Source organism: Balaenoptera ricei, chromosome 1 (genome assembly GCF_028023285.1).
Source record: "Balaenoptera ricei isolate mBalRic1 chromosome 1, mBalRic1.hap2, whole genome shotgun sequence".
NCBI lineage: Eukaryota > Metazoa > Chordata > Mammalia > Artiodactyla > Balaenopteridae > Balaenoptera > Balaenoptera ricei.
The window spans coordinates 50,766,268-50,784,097 of record NC_082639.1 but is presented as its reverse complement, the minus strand read 5'-3'; the positions used below and the strand labels follow the sequence as shown (position 1 = coordinate 50,784,097).

The window sequence follows — 17,830 nt, the reverse complement described above, 5'->3', positions numbered from 1 at the left end:
GGTTCAAATCCCAGCTCTGCCACTTACTAGCTGTATGAAACCGATCAAGTTAGTTAACCTCATTGAGGCTTAGATTCTAATCTTCGGAAGGGGGATTATGATACCTCCCTCATAAGGTAAAGTCAGATAACGTATGTAAAATATTTGGCATAGTTCCTGGCATATAAAACCCCCAAACTATATTATTTATCGATATTATTATTATCTTTACTGTAAAGCAGGATCGCTAAATAACTGTTTTTATTACTGATGCGTATTTTTGTTCTCCATTTTCATTTTTTCATGGTAGTTAACTCCCGCCATTTTGATAGATGTCAGAATTGTCTTTTTTTGATCAAGTTACCATAAATAAAGCAGGCTGACTGATATTACTGAACTGGACAGGCTATTAAATCAATAAGATAGTTGTTTCAGGAAGATACAGTCAAATTGGTCTATAAGCTAAAAAGGACTGTTTAATCTAATTGAGTTGGCCAGTTCTGCTCTCTTATTGTGTGTATGTGGTACCTGGATAAATCTAAACATAAGAAAAGCAATTTTGTTGATGACATGGATATACAGAAAAAATGCATGTAATTCTATTATTTGAAGCAATGAGGATATGAAAGTGGTATGTGGAGAAACAGATTGAATAGCATATAAATATGTCCATATAGCATGAATAAACAAAAGTACTTTGTTTAAATAGGTATATTTCTGAAAAATAAATTTTGACTCTCAATTCAGTGAACTGATTTTTTCCTTTCTGTTGGTCCCCAATTCAATTTCCAGATCAGCTAAGCCTTACTGGATTAACTGTTATTTTGGGGTTCCTACCAGCCCTGAGATCCTGAAAGCCATGACCCACTCCCTTCAAATGCAATTTCTAACACGCACACACGTGCAAACTTTCGTGTGTGATTTCAGGGTTTAGAACCCTTCTGTAGCTCACTCATGGATCACCTCTAGACAATAAGAGTCCTTAGACAATGATGTTTGGGCTTCTAGGAGTTTGTTTTCATTTTTGATTGATCTTCAGTTTATGAGCTTCTAACACTTTAAATTCCCCCCTTTCTCCTTCCCTAACCATCCGAACCTCTCATTTAAGCAGCTAATTATAAAAATAAACATTTTCATGCTCCAAGGAAGCTTACTATTTAAAGGAACCCCAGACTGGATCCTTTTGCAAAGTGAACAATATCATGTGTTTTATAAATCTGGACAATCTTAACGCCAGCTCTTCTTAATGCAAGCATACATGGCATCTACTTGCTTGCTTCTATTTAATGAACTTAGAAGACAAATTAGATAGATGGTAAGCATGATGTTCAAAGACTTTAACTCCTTTTAGCTTTCAGCTATGTGAGGCTACTAGTAAAGCAGGTAAAGACCTTTAGAATTTCCTTCTGCACAGACAAGCATCTATTTTTGGCAAGCTCCCTAGAATCTTTGACACAAAAGCATATGAGGTATCTTGGGGAGTATATGGTCTAGAGTTTGTTAATAGATCTAAGTCTCTTTAAAAATGGCATTAAATTGTCTTACGGCAATGGCTTGAACTGTGGCCAGGTAGAGAATGGCAAGATCATCGAGGTCCTGAGATAGTTTCAATCCGGTGACCTGCAGGGATGAAGAAAAGAAAAGAAGGAGATGGCGCCATGGTTAGAGATAGTTCCCATGAAACACGTTCAGATGTGTTTTCTTGCCGAAACAAGTTCATATGCAAATCCCCTTTTTGTAAGCTGAACGTGAAGTGACTACTAAATTGTTTAATCTCCAGACCTGGGAAAAAGTATCCCTTCTTCCCCCACAGAAAATGCCTTGCCTTGGATTAAAGAAAAACAAAACAAATACTATAAGGAGATTTTTTTTTTTTAGGAGATTGTGTTTGATATTTCTTAGCATGGAATTAAACATCTTTCTTTTTTAAAAACATTATTCTTTTATTACAAACACCTATTTTCTTTGGCTTACAGAGATGAACACATAGCAGTGGCATTCTAGTAAAAGGTGATCTTATTCCGAATTCTGCTACTGTCAGAATTCAGTGGACCAGCATCCAGGGGGTATTCAGAGTAAAATAACATGTCTACTATAAATGTGATACCTACTAGGGGATAATTTGGAATCTGTGGTTTACCAGGGAATCCCATTAGAGTCAATCGGAACCACATGCTTATATGGAGTATGTCAATTTCTGAGAGATTCCAGAACTGAACAGGATGTTGGATTTGGGTAGTTTCAAGACTTGTTCACAGTCTCACTTTCACGTCTCCCATTCACGAAGGTGTCCTCTTGGGACATTTCTAGAGGGTGAAGACTGCTGGTTTCTTCAAGCCTAGCCTGAAGTTGGTGGGCATCAACGCCAGAGTTCACTTTAGATTTTCATTACAAAATTAATTCACGTAACATACTTTTTCTCAGGCCCTACAGTGTATATGGTCCTGAGTTCAATGAGGAGGTGACATGCAGCCTGTACTAAAATAGGAGAGCCTAGTGGTCTACCAAAGTCCCTGTCCTTCATTGCTCCAGCCCCATTTATTATTCTCTCCAGAGTCCACCCCCAGCGGGGATTAAGGGGCCAGCCTTGGCCTGTTACAGGGCACAGATACCACTCCACTACCGAAACCAGAAACCTGGGAACACTTTCCCCTGACTTTTCTCTCCCTTCCAGGATTTAATCAGTCTCCAAGTCTTATACATTTGAGCTCCAGAATCTCTTTTGAAGCCACCCCCTCTCTTTGTCCGCACTGTCACTCATCTCTTTAATTCAGGCCTCCATCGCATCCTTCCTGATTGCTGAAATAGCTCCTGATCAAATCTTCCTGTTTCTAATGGCGCTCGGCTCCTCTCTACAAGGGAGCTAGTGCTTATTCTCAAATGCAAATTGATCATGTGAAAAGTTCTCCCCCTGTTGCCCTCATTCTGAAGCAGAAGCACCTTCCCTGTGTTCTCTGAGTGATTCTGCCCGGGGTCAGCCCTGCTTTCTTCGCCAGTGTCTAGTCTTTCCCGTCCTCACTTAGCATCGTGTGTTCCAGCTGTTCTGATTACTCATCTAAGTTGGCTGAAGCGGGTATTCCTAAATTCAGTAGTGCTACCTGCTGATAGGTTTTTTTTTTTTGGCAGATCATGGGGCCAGTCAGTGAGAACAACGGCTTTGATTTGAACACACAGGAGCATGAGAGGTTTGAATGAGAAATCAGAAAGGAGCTCTAAAGATGCATGTTCCCCAGCCAATAACTCTGTGAAGGAACATCTCTCAGAAAGGTCCCTAGAGACCTAAATGTACAATAAGAATGTTAGAATTAGGAGAACACGAGCAACACAGATATCATAGAAGTTCAATTCACAGAGGAGAAAATAATTTGCTTAAGAGAGAATCCAGAGGTTCATGGAAGCCAGAACCTAGGTGTTCCAACAGACTGTGTTACTCACCACAGTATCTCCCATGCTTGCCACTGTGCCTGGCACATAGTGGCGCTAAGTTAATATTTGTTGAATGTGTAAGTGACACTTCAATGCTCCTTTTTCCTTCTGCACACCATTCTCTCTCCTAACATCCTATCCTTCTCTGTCATATTATACAATTATGAGAGGACAGTATTTACTACCTCAGCCCCTCATATATTCACAGAGGTGGAGGGGTATATTTCCTCCATGCCCCAAGGGAGAAAAACACTGGACCATCACTTCTAGTTGCTTACTGCATGCTCTTCCCCCTCCCCCAAACTCCACACTTACCCTTCCTCATCAGAGGAGTGGCTTGTACGAGAATGGAGTAAAAGCAGTCACCCTACTTATATGTAGCGTATATGGAGTCTTTGTGTGAATTAGAAAAAGGTGCTCCCTCCAGGTGGACTAAATGCAAAAGGCATCCCGTCTGGAAGAGTGAATTTTAAAAAGGAGCAGAGTGGACAGGATTTCAGCCCTGCCCTAAGCCCCCCGCAGCTGAACGCCCCGTGTCAGCAACTAGCCCCACGGTGTGCACTGGTCCTGGGTAAAGATCACTAGTCATAAATGGTCTCTCTTTAACTCGTCTCCAAAACTCGCTTGGCCTCAACAGCATCTCTGTTGGTGGTCTGTTGGGAAAGTTGATTGGGCCACAGTTTAGAGCTCTCCTCCAGAGCCAGCCCAGAAGGTAGGCTGCCTCTGGCCTCCTCTCGCTGGTCATCAGTGAGATGCGAATCAAGCCGTGACCCTCCACGTGGTTGGGTGTGTGTCTGCTTGGCAGACACACGTCCATCCACAGGAGGGTCCCGAGTGCCAAAGGCGGATAAACTGTGATGGGGGTAGGGCTGGAATTTGACTTTTTATATAAGATGCATTCTCCTATTAATTTATTAGGAACCCCAGGGCTCTGTATTGACAATAACTGGCTCTGATATTCTTCTCAATTAGTAAGAACCCATAAGAGAGGAGGGGTAAAATATCACTAGATTTTGCTTCCTTAATCCCAGCAAATATGCATGAGAACTTCCCCAAAGTATTGATATTCAAGCAAAAAGATGTCATGGGCCCTTCTCTAAATTTCTAGTGCCTTCAGAGCTTCAAAGTCATAGGAAGAAAAGAGAAGATAGCTTCTTTTCTTCAGAAATTGAGAATGAGATAATCAGTGTAAATGAGCACTAAATTTAACTCTTGAGCTTGCTTACTAGTAGCTATGGCAAAAAAGGGACATATAATGGATGACATGGCCTTTCTTTTATGACAAATGAAACATACCTATGCTTCAAGAGAGACAAAATTATTCCTGGGAAGAATTTCTAGATGGAATTTATTACATGGACTACCATATGGAAGGTATTCAGTATCAAAAGGGCATAAATAAGCAAACATGGCTCTCCCATAGCTATTTCCAACATTCCCTCACCACTAACACCAGAGCCAGGGGGTTGAAATGTGACTCAGTGAAAGACACCTCTCTAAACTGTGAAATTACTATGGTCCAGGATCCCTATTTCCTTGACATCTTACCTGATTTGCAAATGGAGACACTAGAAGGGCAGATGATCATTTGATTCTCTCTCAAGTATCAGGAATCCCAGCCCCACCTTGACAAAAATCAAATGGCATTCAGCCCAAGATGGAACTTTCTAAGGAGTGCCGGCCATGTGGACCACTCAGGAGGCTACAGAGGACCCTCAGGGAGCTGTCATGGTGTATGAAGGTGGGAGTGCCCTGAGAATGTCAGGGATGTCCTGGGCGAGGTGCAGCTTTGTAACCAGCGAGAAAGCTGGGATGGGCCAGAGAAGCCTATACCCTTGGCTGAAGGCTGAATGGCTCTATCAGTAAGAAAAAGTGGGAAGGAAGCATAAGTGGAAGGAATTTGTTTATAGATGTGCGCGTGTCTCTTTCGAATGCTTGGCCGAGAGAGTGAAATGTGTGGGGAAGCCCCACGGAGAGCTGCAATGGTAAGCACAGTTTATTTATTTTGGTTATTGTGAAAAGAGGACTGTAATAGAAAACACTCATAGTTAATATTTAGAGGTGTGTGAAAGCGGCATATGGTGGCCAAAGAGATACGAACTGCAATGGATAATTTCAACCTCCTAGATAATGATTATAAAATGTTTATGTAAATACTATTGGGATTTCTGAGCTCAGAAGAGAAGTGTAGGTGAATAGAAAGATGATGTGCTCTGGAGTAAGACACCTGGCTTTACATCTCAACATTCCCTCTAATTGCTTGCAGGACAGTGTGAGTTTTGTAACCACTCTGAGGCTCATTTTTTTTTTTTATCTGTAAAATAGGAATAATAATACTTCAAGGTGCTTAATGATTAAATGAGTTATCGTTTGCACAGCGTCTTACTTTTTCAGCAAGCTGTACCAAACCGACAAGAGCTAGACACTTGTAGTGCTTAATAAATGTTCATTCTCTTTCCTTTTCTCTTAATAATGTTCACTGCCTTTCTCTTGAATTGCAGTGAGGGGCTCAATCCCATTCATTAATTGGGATACAGCAATAAAGGATCTCCTGCAACATGCTGTGGGTACTGTCAGGGTATTAGCGATGGGGACTGAAGACCAGTGGTTGTACAGGGTGGGGAACGTAGGGTAGAAAGTGTGCTGGCCGTCAGCATCAGGATCGTATGAGAAAGGTCTGGACGTCTAGGAGTGTGGAGAAGCAGCGTGCCCCTGATGGGCACCCAGGAGTAGGACAGTGGGAGACTCACTTGCAAGGACTCCTTGGAGAAGCCTTAGTCCTTATCAACCTACACACTTCCATTTACTCTGTGAACAGGAAAGACAGATGATCTTCATCCTGGACTTCAGATTAAATCCTGCTGCCACTTGGCAGCTGTGCGAATTTAGGCACATCTCTTAACTCTTTCCCGGGATCTGAGTTGAAGGCAGATTTCCTGTGATCCAACTCCTAATTTACTGAACTTTTGGTGTGGGCCCAGAATTTTGCATTTTTAACAAGGTCTTAATGCACAATAAATTGTAGAAATGATTGCCCTAAACCTTGGTATTGTGAATTATAGGTCCATATGCCCTGGAGTAGTTGAGATTATAAACAAATATATCAGTAATTTAGTTAGCTAAGTTTTTCCCTTCTTAGTTGTTAAAAGAATTTAAGTAATTATATATGTTGCTAAGAAAAAAAAAAAGGCTTAGAAATAGATCTCAAGGGGTTTCTAAAGATTACAAAAGACAAGAAAACAGGATTCCCTGTCCTGAGATTTTCTAGGTCATCAGAGCTTGAGGGGGTATCCAAGGCTCAAGGGAACTGACTGAAAGTTTTTCAGAACACAAAGGGGCAAAAAAATGCTGTTTGTTTAGTCAATAATGCAGGAGGCGCTGATGACCGGACAGCAAGGAAATGAGGATCAGAGAAAGATTTCTGGAAAACCTCTGGATAGAGGCCAGGGACTGGAGAACAGGTCTGAGATAGTCAGCAGCCTGGAAGAGAAAGGGGGACAAATTTCCCTGAAAATATTTATAGGTATCAGTATCAGGAATGGACACTGACACTTGGCATTGCCGAAAACTCACCCAGAAATGGGAAATGCACATAAATGTGTTAACACAATGACGGAGGCAGAATTCTAAAGATGTTTCCCCCTCCCCCAAGGTTCCCATCCCCTGATTACTCAATCAAACACTAATCTGGGCACTGCTGTAAAGGGACTTTGCAGGTGGAACTAGTTACTAGCCAGTTGACCTTAAAATAGGGAGATTATCCTGGATTATCCAGTCGGGCACAATGTAATCACATAAGCTCTTAAAAGCAGAAGAGGAAGACAAAAGAGTCAGTCAAGAGATACAGTAGAAGAATAAAGCAGGAGAGATGAGGTAGAAGTGGAAATCAGAGAGATTCAAAGCATGGGAAGGACCTGATCCACCACTGCTGGCTTTGACGATGGAGGAAGGGGGCAGTGAGCCAAGGAATGTGGGTGGCCTCTCGAAGCTGAGGATCCCTGGCTGACAGTCAGCCAGGAAACAGGCACCTCTGCCCTACAACTGCACGGAGCTGAATTTGGCCAACAACTTGAGGAAGTTTGATAGCAGATTATTCCCAGAGCCTCCAGATAAAAGCCCTTGGTTCTGGTCTTGTGAAAACAGGAGCAGAGAAACCAGTTGAGCCAGCTTGGGCTTCTGACTTACAGAACTGTGAGATAATAAATTTAAGCCTCTAAGTTTGTGGTATTTTATTATAGCAGCAACAGACAATAATACACATACAACGACTGGATGATGGACTGACATTCTTCCTCACAACTTTATTCTATTGGTGAACTCTACACCATGTGACGCTAGTCCATTTGCTGTTTCCCAGATGTACCAGGCACCTCACACTTCGGTCTGCCTTGCTTCTGATGCTCTAAATCTAAGTCATTTTAACACACGTTTGCACCAGTGTAACCAAGGCTGTTTTGGTCAACCGTCCTGGTCCACACTTGCTGTCCTCTAACCCTGTCTTGGACTTACACACCAACTTGGATCCCATCCTTGGTTCTCTGGCCTTAATTCTTTCTTATTATTTATCTCCTGGGGTCTTCCTGGCAGACTTCCACCTGATTCACTCCTCAGTCTTTTTTTAAAAGAGTTGTTTTGACGTGGACCATTTTTAAAAAGTCTTTATTGAATTTATTACAATATTGCTTCTTATTTTTTTTTTTTTTTTTGGTTTTTTTGGCCACGAGGCATGTGGGATCTTAGCTCCCTGACCGGGGATCGAACCCACACCCCCTGCACTGGAAGGTGAAGTCTTAACCACTGGACCACCAGGGAAGTCCCACTCCTCAGTCTTTTATCATTATACACTACCTTGGGAAGGGCCCCTGTCCACAGTCCACACCACCCCTCTCACCCCCAGTTTTATTTGTTGTTTGGTTTATACAGCAAAGATAAAAAGCACTAAAAAAGAAAAGTCTGATTCTGTAATGCAAAATCATTTTTTTAAAAATCACTAAAATGAGGGAGAAATATTTCAGACATACTGAAAACAGAGCAGAAGGAATGCCAAAAATATAAAGATCTGGTTTTTCATATTTGAATTTTTTTCCTCTCAGAGAATGTCAGTGACCTCGGTTTGAACTGACTGGGTTCTACTACCACTTCTGGTCTTTTCTCCTCTGAGTAAATTACTTAGACTCTCTGACCCTCAGATTCTCCATTCCTTTCAATGCAGTAACTACACTGTCTTGCAGGGTTGTAAGGGAAGTTGGTGATGATGCTTGGAAAGCATCTACCACGGTGTTTGGTACATCACGTTCCCTGAAAAAACAGCACGTATTACAAATCACAATACCAGTTGGTAAATTAGTTGCTTCAATAAAAAAATACATTATCCAAAACCAGTTAAGCGATACTGAGGATATTAAGCTTCATTATAGGATTCAATTTTTCATAGGGAAAAACAATATGTAAAAAACGGTACATAAAAAACAGCATTATATCATAACAAAAACATCAACAAACTCATATCAAAGAGTCCATGTGTTTCCAAGGCTTAAAATATATCACTCAAAGGCTGCTTAATTGGCCCATGAGCTTCCAGCTCCATCATCCATCTCCCCATCGGAGGAAGCCACAGGGATACAGCCCCTGACTTCTCCTGAGCTCTTGCAAATACTCATCCGAGTCGCTGACTCCACCGCATCTGACTCTGTTTAGTGATGCCTGTCTCTAGCTGGGAGTCACTCTGGGAACTGGCTAAGATCTCTTAACGCTTCTTTCCTGACTCTCTCCCAGTTTTCCACATGCACGTTGCTTTGTGCTTGCTCTGAAGAACGCTTGGAACAGCACTCAACCTCTCTAGCAGTTTGAGCAGCATATGGCCTTATGTTAGAAATCACAGCTCTTCAAAGAACCAGAAAATAACTTTCCGTTCTGGGTAGTGTTGTACTTGCAAAGTGAAGCAGGAAAAACACGTTTCAACCAATTGGTGAATATGGTGTGTTCTCACGGCCTGATATATCTCTGAGGTAATTTATTTCTTTGAGTGGGCATTTCAGGAAAAGAACTTTTCAAAAAACACCACCATAACAAAGAGGTCATATTAATTGGAGAATAAAAACTGGTCATGTACACAAGGAGGCAAGGACTCTTTCACAACTCCTACAGCTCTAGCTGTCTTGTAAGGTGGACCAAAGTTGAGCTGCTTACTGTGTTGCTGAGGAAACTGAGGGCCAAGAACTTAAATACTTAAGTAGAGAAGACTAACCTCTACACCTGTATGAAACTTGGTTCCTGTGATGGACCAAGTGATTGTTCAGCTTCTCTAGCTGATTGTTCATGGCTGGTGACCTCCGTGACTGGTAGGCCCCACTGGTCCTGGGACTAAGGTGGACGGCTCACGATTGGCTGCCCGGGATTCAAAGGCCATCTTGTAAACATGCAAGTAAGGGCCACTCAGCAGGAGCTACAGATTCAAAAGCAGCTGCTGTTGCTGTCTGTCCGCTGTGTGACAGTCTCTCCGTTTGATTCTGACAACGACCCTGCGCCGCACCCGCTTCCTGATGAGCAGACAGACCTCACAGAGCTAACCTCAGAGGTCACGTGACTGGCACATTTTCAAGCCAGGATGCCAATACAGGTCTGGCTTCAAATCCTGGGCTCACTTTACTGTTTCACTAGAGTAAAAGCTATCTAACCAACCATTCAAAATAAAAACAATCACACATACACGAACTATCTAAAACATGCAACCATTCCTGGTGGTATTTAGCTTCATCTCTTTATGTGTGACCACGTCATATTTCTTTAAAAAGCATCGTTTCGTTTCGTTTTTAAAGAACCTAGAATCACTGGTGTTAAACGTCTTGTGGCTGATTGCTATTACCCAAGCCTCTGCTTCTTTCAAACATCATATGTACAGCCCTTACCTCTCCGTGCCTCATTTATCAAGTGGCAAGGAGAAATATTTACACGGATGGCTACTTGGTCTAAGCATACTATTAAGTTGCCCACCCCATAACCGCCACCTCTTTTTAGCCCAATGCTGCAGGTCAATATATGCATCACCAATGGAGAAATGAAACAGCTAGTGACATGGCAGGGAGCCAACTCTTACCAGACAAAAGAAAATGATTCTATCGAGCCTAACAGAAGGATTCCTGGGGTATGCCCTGTTCCTACTTATAAGGGTAGGCACCTAAAGCGGAAACGTTTAGAGCCAGGTCAAACCAGGAGTGGTGATTACTTTTGAAATCTGAGTCAGTGAGGGTGGAAAGAAAAAGAGAACCATTACTGAGAAGAGACAGGGTCAGAGCTTAAATCCAAGAATCAGGGTAAGGGGAAAAATGGGAGAACGAGTGAGAAGGCTGGTGGTCAGACAGGGGAGCAGGGACTGGGCTGAGGAACGTGCTGGTTCAGTGTGAAACCAGGCATGATGGAACTGCAGGGACTCACTTTTTACAGTCAGTGCATTCCGTGAAGTCCAGAGGTATGAGTTAAGGGAGGCTCAAGAGTGTGCATCCTAAAAGTCGGGATTCCTGTTTTCATCTAAGCCCTGCTATTTCTCGGTGTTGTGACCTTGAGCAGGTCACACTATTCATTCCTCACTTGACAAGTGAAGACTGAACTAACTGCTTAACCATAGGCAATTATTCAGTGCCTATCTTTGACCTAAGCACTGGTGAAATTAAAAAGAAAATAAGCCATAGCCCCTACATCAAAATTTTTTCTAATAAATTTAAAATATATACTATGTCTTATGACAGCTCTGATCTTATTTTCTTCAGTAAAAATTATGTGTTTTGCATTAAAACCTTCAATGCAAGTTTTAATTCTGCTTTTGTATTTTTAGCTGTCTTTATCATTTCCTTTTTTTCCCCTCATTCCAGTGCCTTTCCATCTGAACTCATTTTTTTTCCTAATAAGTTTCTGCTCTCTTTCATAGAGATGTGCTTTAAAAAAAAAATCCTATTGAATATGCAAAGGAGTTTTAAAATATTTTCTTTTGGTTTCAGTAGTAAGTAATTTTTAAGAGGCCTTTCCCTTAAGTGTTCAAAATGGTATTTCTTTTTCTTTGTGTGCAACATGTTTTTCCTAATGGACTCACTTTATTATCTTTTAAATTCATTTTAACTAGAGCACTATACATATTCAGTGTTTCCCAGCATACAGTACACAATTTACTCTCAGCCCCACTAACTGTAACTTGGATTTACCTCTTTAGATCTATAGCTAGCTGCCAATTCCCAGAGTCCAGCAGTTTTTATTTTGTGTCCCTCTGTTGCCCTGAGGTGGCTCACCACCCTGCTTTCTAATCCTAGAACAGATGGTAGACATGCAAAACTACACCCCTCCTTCAAATTCACAGGGTTTCCCTGTCTCTGCCCCTTTAACAGAGTTTGATTCAGGGTCCTTAGAGCTGCAGTGCATCACCATTCATTCTAAATCAGACTTCCAGCCCAGTTGTCTACTTGGGTTGGCAGTTTTCTAATGGATTGAAGTGAAAGGGAAGATAAGGTCCGGGTTGCGGAGGAGTTCTGGGAAACTAAACTCACTGGCTGCTTCCAAAAAGCAAAACAAAACAGAACAAAAAACCTTAATCATCAGCAGCAGAGTAGAGGGATGACTGCTCTGTTTTTAGGCTTAAAGGGAACTTGCATTTTTAAGCTAGGGACCAGAAAGTGGAGAGGTCCCAACTTTTGCAAGGCTGGTGGTTTATTTTGTTCTCATGTCAGATATTATGATTATCAAACAAGTTACATTTAGTCTTTTAGATTCTGGAAGGTCCTCCCAGATTCTCTCTGAGATTGTCAATTCTAGTTTTCCTAGTTGAAAGTCATCTTAATTGTTAAAGTCAGAATGAGTTTATGCTTTTTTTTTTTTTATCTTCACAGGTATTTTCAAGCGAAGCAGAGAAAGGCTGCATCGGGGTTTGCTGCCCAAATGCCACCTAAAAATAAAATTCAGAATCAAATATTTACTGAGCACCTCCTTCGGCCTGTATAGATAGATGTCTGTATTATAGGGATCATACGTTATGTACATACACCCATAAGCACACTCTCACACATGTACAATATTATTTCCCCCATTTTCATGTGAACTTGGAACAGGCACAGTTTCTTTTTTTCTTTGTGTTCCCTCAGCTTGGCATAGGCCTGCACGTAGTAGGTGACCAATAAGCATTTTTTGAATGGATGAATGTCTAACAAGGGTAAGAGAAAAGAGCCAACAGAGGGGAGAGAAAGAGTGTGATGCTGCTGAAGCAGAAGGAGAACAGGGAGCGGCCAGGCATTCTCTGAGAAGGTCTTTTAATTACCTAGATAAAATGCTAAATGCAATCTATCACTGGTTAGACAATGATATAAAAAAATCCTGAACATTCACACGCCATGCTCTCCTCCCCTCTAGAACACTGCACATGCTATGATTCCCTTGGTCCCAGACCCTGTTCCCTCTGTCACTCAGTGTCAATGTCACCTCCTATCTGAAGCCTTTCCTGAGTGCTGAGACCATGTTAGGCCATCATCTTCCACACGTCTAAGGAGCGCTGGACAGTGAGTGGCACCTGGAGCTTGACCCTGTAGCCCCATCGCCTGTTTATATATTCTGCCTGCCTCCCCTCCCCGACCCCACCAAAACACCAGTGTTCCTGAAAGCTGCAGTTGTGTCCAGTTACTTATATCCCCCACCAACTATAACAGGGCCTGCATTTGTTAAAATAATTAGTTAATTCGTTGATGAACAAAGGCACTCATAATTATAATAAAATGGAAACTTATCTTCATTTACCTGGACATTATGACTGGTTTTAAATACTGATCATAGGGATAGTAAGAGTCAGTAGTGATCTAATTCATTTAGAATTAGCAGATTGCTCACATGTATAATTTTTCTAAACCAACAGATGACCTCTTATTATCTCCATGTTGACTATCAATTATCAATAAGTACGTATTAAGCACTTAGTATGTGCCCAGATAAATATTTCAGGAGCCCAAAGAAAAAATCATATATGGTTCTTGTCCTACTGGGATTTTCTTGACATTCTAGATGTTACGTATTTTTTAAACTTAACATTTTATCAAGCACTTCCCTCCCTTGAAATATGCTCCATGAATGTAAGGATTATACTTTAGCAGTACTTGCTACAAAGTAGGCACCAAATACACATTCTGTGAATGAATGTTGGAAAAAGTAGTCACATTGTAGCTTCTGGCAAAAGGGTAACATGATAAATAGATTCAGGGTGATTATTTTGATGTTATCCAAAATTGGATTGAGGGAAAGAGATTTGAACATAGATGCAAAAATCCTCAACAAAATACTAGCAAACCAAATCCAACAATACACTGAAAGGACCATACACCATGATCAAGTGGGATTTATCCCAGAGATGCAAGGAGTTTTTCAATATCCACAAATCAGTCAGTGTGATACACCACATCAACAAAATGAAGAATAAAAACCATATGAGCATGTCAATAGATGCAAAAAAATCTTTCATCAAACTTCAATACCAATTTAGGATAAAAACTCTCCAGAAAGTGGGCATATAAGGAACCTACCTCAACATAATAAAGGCCATATATGACAAACCCACAGCTGACATCACACTCAACAGTGAAAAGGTGAAAGCATTTCCTCTAAGATCAGGAACAAGATAAGGATGTGCACACTCACCACTTTTATTCAACATAGTTTTGGAAGTCCTAGCCACGGCAATCAGAGAAGAAAAAGAAATAAAAGGAATCAACACTGAAAAAGAAGAAGACAGACAGTCACTGTCTGAAGACGACATGATACTATACATAGAAAATCCTAAAGAGGCTATGATAAAACTACTTAGAGCTCATCAGTGAATTTGGTAAAGTTGCAGGATACAAACTTAATACACAAAAATCTGTTGCATTTTTATACACCAACAATGAAAGATCAGAAAGAGAAATTAAGGAAACAATCCCATTTATCATCACATCAAAAAGAATAAAATACTTCGGAATAAACCTACCTAAGGAGGCAAAAGACCTGTACTCTGAAAACTATAAGATGCTGATGAAAGAAATCGAAGATGACATAAACAGATGGAAAGATATACCATGTTCTTGGATTGGAAGAATCAGTATTGTCAAAATGACTATACTACCCAAGGCACTCTACATATTTAATGCAATCCCTATCAAATTACCAATGGCAGTTTTCAGAGAACTAGAACAAAAAAAATTTAAACGTGTATAGAAACATAAAAGACTGAAGAGCCGAAAGAATCTTGAGAAAGAAGAACGGAGCTGGAGGAATCAGACTATACTACAAAGCTACAGTCACCAAAACAGTGTGGTACTGGCACAAAAACAGAAATATAGATCAATGGAATAGGATAGAAAGCCCAGAAATAAACTCACACACCTGTGGTCAATTAATCTATGAGAAAGGAGGCAAGAATATAAAATGGAGAAAAGACAGTCTCTTCAATAAGTGGTGCTGGGGAATCTGGACAGTTACATGTAAAAGAGTGAAATTAGAACACTCCCTAACACCATACACAAAAATAAACTCAAAATGGATTAAAGACCTAAATGTAATGCCAGACACTATAAAACTCTTAGCGGAAAACTTAGGCAGAACACCCTTTGACATAAATCGCAGCAATATTTTTCTGGATCCACCTCCTAGAGTAATGAAAATAAAAACAAAAATAAATAAATAGGACCTAATTAAACTTAAAAGCTTTTGCACAGCAGAGGAAGCCATAAACAAAAGACAACCTATGGAATGGGAGAAAATATTTGCAAACAAAGCAACCTTCAAGGGATTAATCTCCAAAATATACAAACAGCTCATGCAGCTCAATATCAAAAAAACAAACAACACAATCAAAAAGTGGGCAGAACATCTAAATAGACATTTCTCCAAAGAAGACATACAGATGTGCAAAAATCATGTGAAAAGATACGCAACATTGCTAATTATTAGAGAAATGTAAATCGAAACTGCAATGAGATATTACCGCATACCAGTCAGAATGGCCTTCATCAAAAAGCCTACAAACAATAAATGCTGGAGAGGGTGTGGAGAAAAGGGAACCCTCCTACACTTTTGGTGGGAATGTAAATTGATACAGTCACTATGGAGAACAGTATGGAGGTTCCTTATAAAACTAAAAATAGAACTACCATATGATATATATGGTATATACCTGGAGAAAACCATAATTAGAAAAGATACATGCACGCCAATGTTCACTGCAGCACTATTTACAATAGCCAGGACATGGAAGCAACCTAAACGTCATCAACAGATGAATGGACAAAGATGTGTTACATATATACGATGGAATACTACTCAGCCATAAAAAAGAATGAAATAACGTCATTTGCAGCAACATGGATGGACCCAGAGATTATCATACTATGTGAAGTAAGTCGAAAAGAGAAAGACAAATATCATATGATATCACTTATATGTGGAATCTACAAAAATGATACAAATGAACTTATTTACAAAACAAACAGACTCACAGACTTTGAAAACAAACTTATGGTTACCAAAGGGGAAAGGTGCGGGGGAGGCAAGATAGGAGGTTGGGATTAACACATACACACTATTATATAAAAAATAATCAGCAAGGACCTACTGTACAACACAGGGAACTCTACTCAATATTCTGTAATAACCTAAATGGGAAAAGAATCTGAAAAAGAATAGATATATGTATAAGTATAACTGAATCACTTTGTTGTACACCTGAAACTAACACAGCATAGTAAATCAACTATACTCCAATATAAAATAAAAATCTTAAAAAAAGGAGAGATTTTGGGGAAAATTTTTAGCCCAGAATTTCCTTCCTTCTATCTTAACTAGGTCATCTTCTCCTTCCAGTGTTGTGAGGTAAATTCATCAAATGACAGCTATTCAAAGGTAAGGCTAACCCAAGGGCAGTTATTAAGGGAAATCACTGCTAAGAAACATCAGGTGATGTATGAGGTATGTTTATAAAACAAGAGAACTTTTAAAAAGATAAATATACCAGGATTTTTAATACCATTGGGCATATGTCCCCGTGCAAGAAGTCTCCTTTGGTGATTACATACTTATTCATACTTATTCTAATGAGACAGACACTCTTAAAAGCACTCCATTGTTTCCTTTGGCATTCTAGTCTGTGTTTGGGCTACCCTTATTGGAATCCTAATGACGGTAATTCTTAAGTTTCTGGATGTCAGGGTTGGTTTTAAGAAACAGACAAAAGCCACTGGGAAGCCATGGCACCTGCCATGCTGGATGATGAAGCTGGTACAGCAGGTGTTGGCAAGGAAAGGACCCCAAAGGAAGGACTCCAGATCCAAGCCCTGGACTTCAGAGCCGCAATCATTTTACGATACAACCCTGCTTTGTTTGGGGGTCATTTTATGAACTGGTCATGCTTCTTCACTTCTTTAACATTTTAAGTGTCTCCTATATTTGGCTTTAGATATTTGTCTCTAATTAAGACATGGATTTTTGTACTCATACAAAATGTGTGCTTCCCCTAACCTCTGTTTGTACCCAGAAAGCCGGTTACCTGAAAGTATGGCTTTCTAGCTATAGCCTGTGGCCATGTGGCCCTCTCCAGACATTCCTCTTCTGCTTCCATGGGCCAAACAGGAGGCCAAGACCATTATTTGTTGTGTGGGCACGCTTCATGGACTCCGGACAGACATCACTTTCGCTATGTCCAATTTCTTTTCTTTCCACCATGACTCCCTTTTATTAGCAGAAGTTGCTCATGTCAAGCAGGTAATGAAAATAAAGATTGGGTCTTTCTGTTGGCCTCATAAAAATATTTAAAATATTCTCAATAGAATTAATCACAAAGCCAAAGCCTGTTAAGTTTTGAAGTTCCTCAAGCCAGCAGGCCTGCTCCACTGTCACGCACTGCATAAACCTTGCACTGCTCATGGCCTCCATTCTACACCCCCGCCATGATGCACCTCACACTCTGCTCTCCACTTCTTGACATCTGAATTCTGAATTCATGGCCTCTTTTCTTGTTTGTGGTCTCTCCTAGCCTCTTGGAACTGTAGCTTAGCTCTTTTTCCCTAGCTTTCACATGCTTCATCCATCCTCAAACACAATTCTCTGTGGCTAAGCTACTCTTAGCCAACCGATTTCACTTGGCCATCAAGATGTTATCTCTTAGCTTAGGTGATTGTGAGCTCTTCCACCAAGGTCATCCTGGCCCCTCCAGCCCCAAATATCTGCACTAGAAGTGACTCTGAAGGTCACTAAGAGCTGAATTTCACCACCAACGTAAGTTATTAATTTTATTTTACTTTTACCAGAGTTTATCTGAAACCCTAATAACGTTGGCATGCATTCTCAGCAGCCCTGACTCAGGGCCTAGGCAGATGGGTGGCTGCAGTAAGCTAGACCATAGGTGGTAACATTTACCACTTATTCACCC

The 17,830-nt window shown here is 40.7% G+C and overlaps 1 protein-coding gene across 8 annotated transcripts in view; it reads right to left on the bottom strand.

Annotated features, from left to right (window-relative positions):
* Positions 1-17,830, bottom strand: part of FGGY (FGGY carbohydrate kinase domain containing) — a 411,167-nt gene that overhangs the window by 91,596 nt on the left and 301,741 nt on the right. For all 8 annotated transcript variants that reach the window (XM_059898898.1, XM_059898889.1, XM_059898942.1 and 5 more), the window contains one exon: positions 1,525-1,599. In XM_059898898.1, coding sequence (XP_059754881.1) covers positions 1,525-1,599 — 75 coding nt within the window. The remainder of the gene's footprint in view (positions 1-1,524; positions 1,600-17,830) is intronic.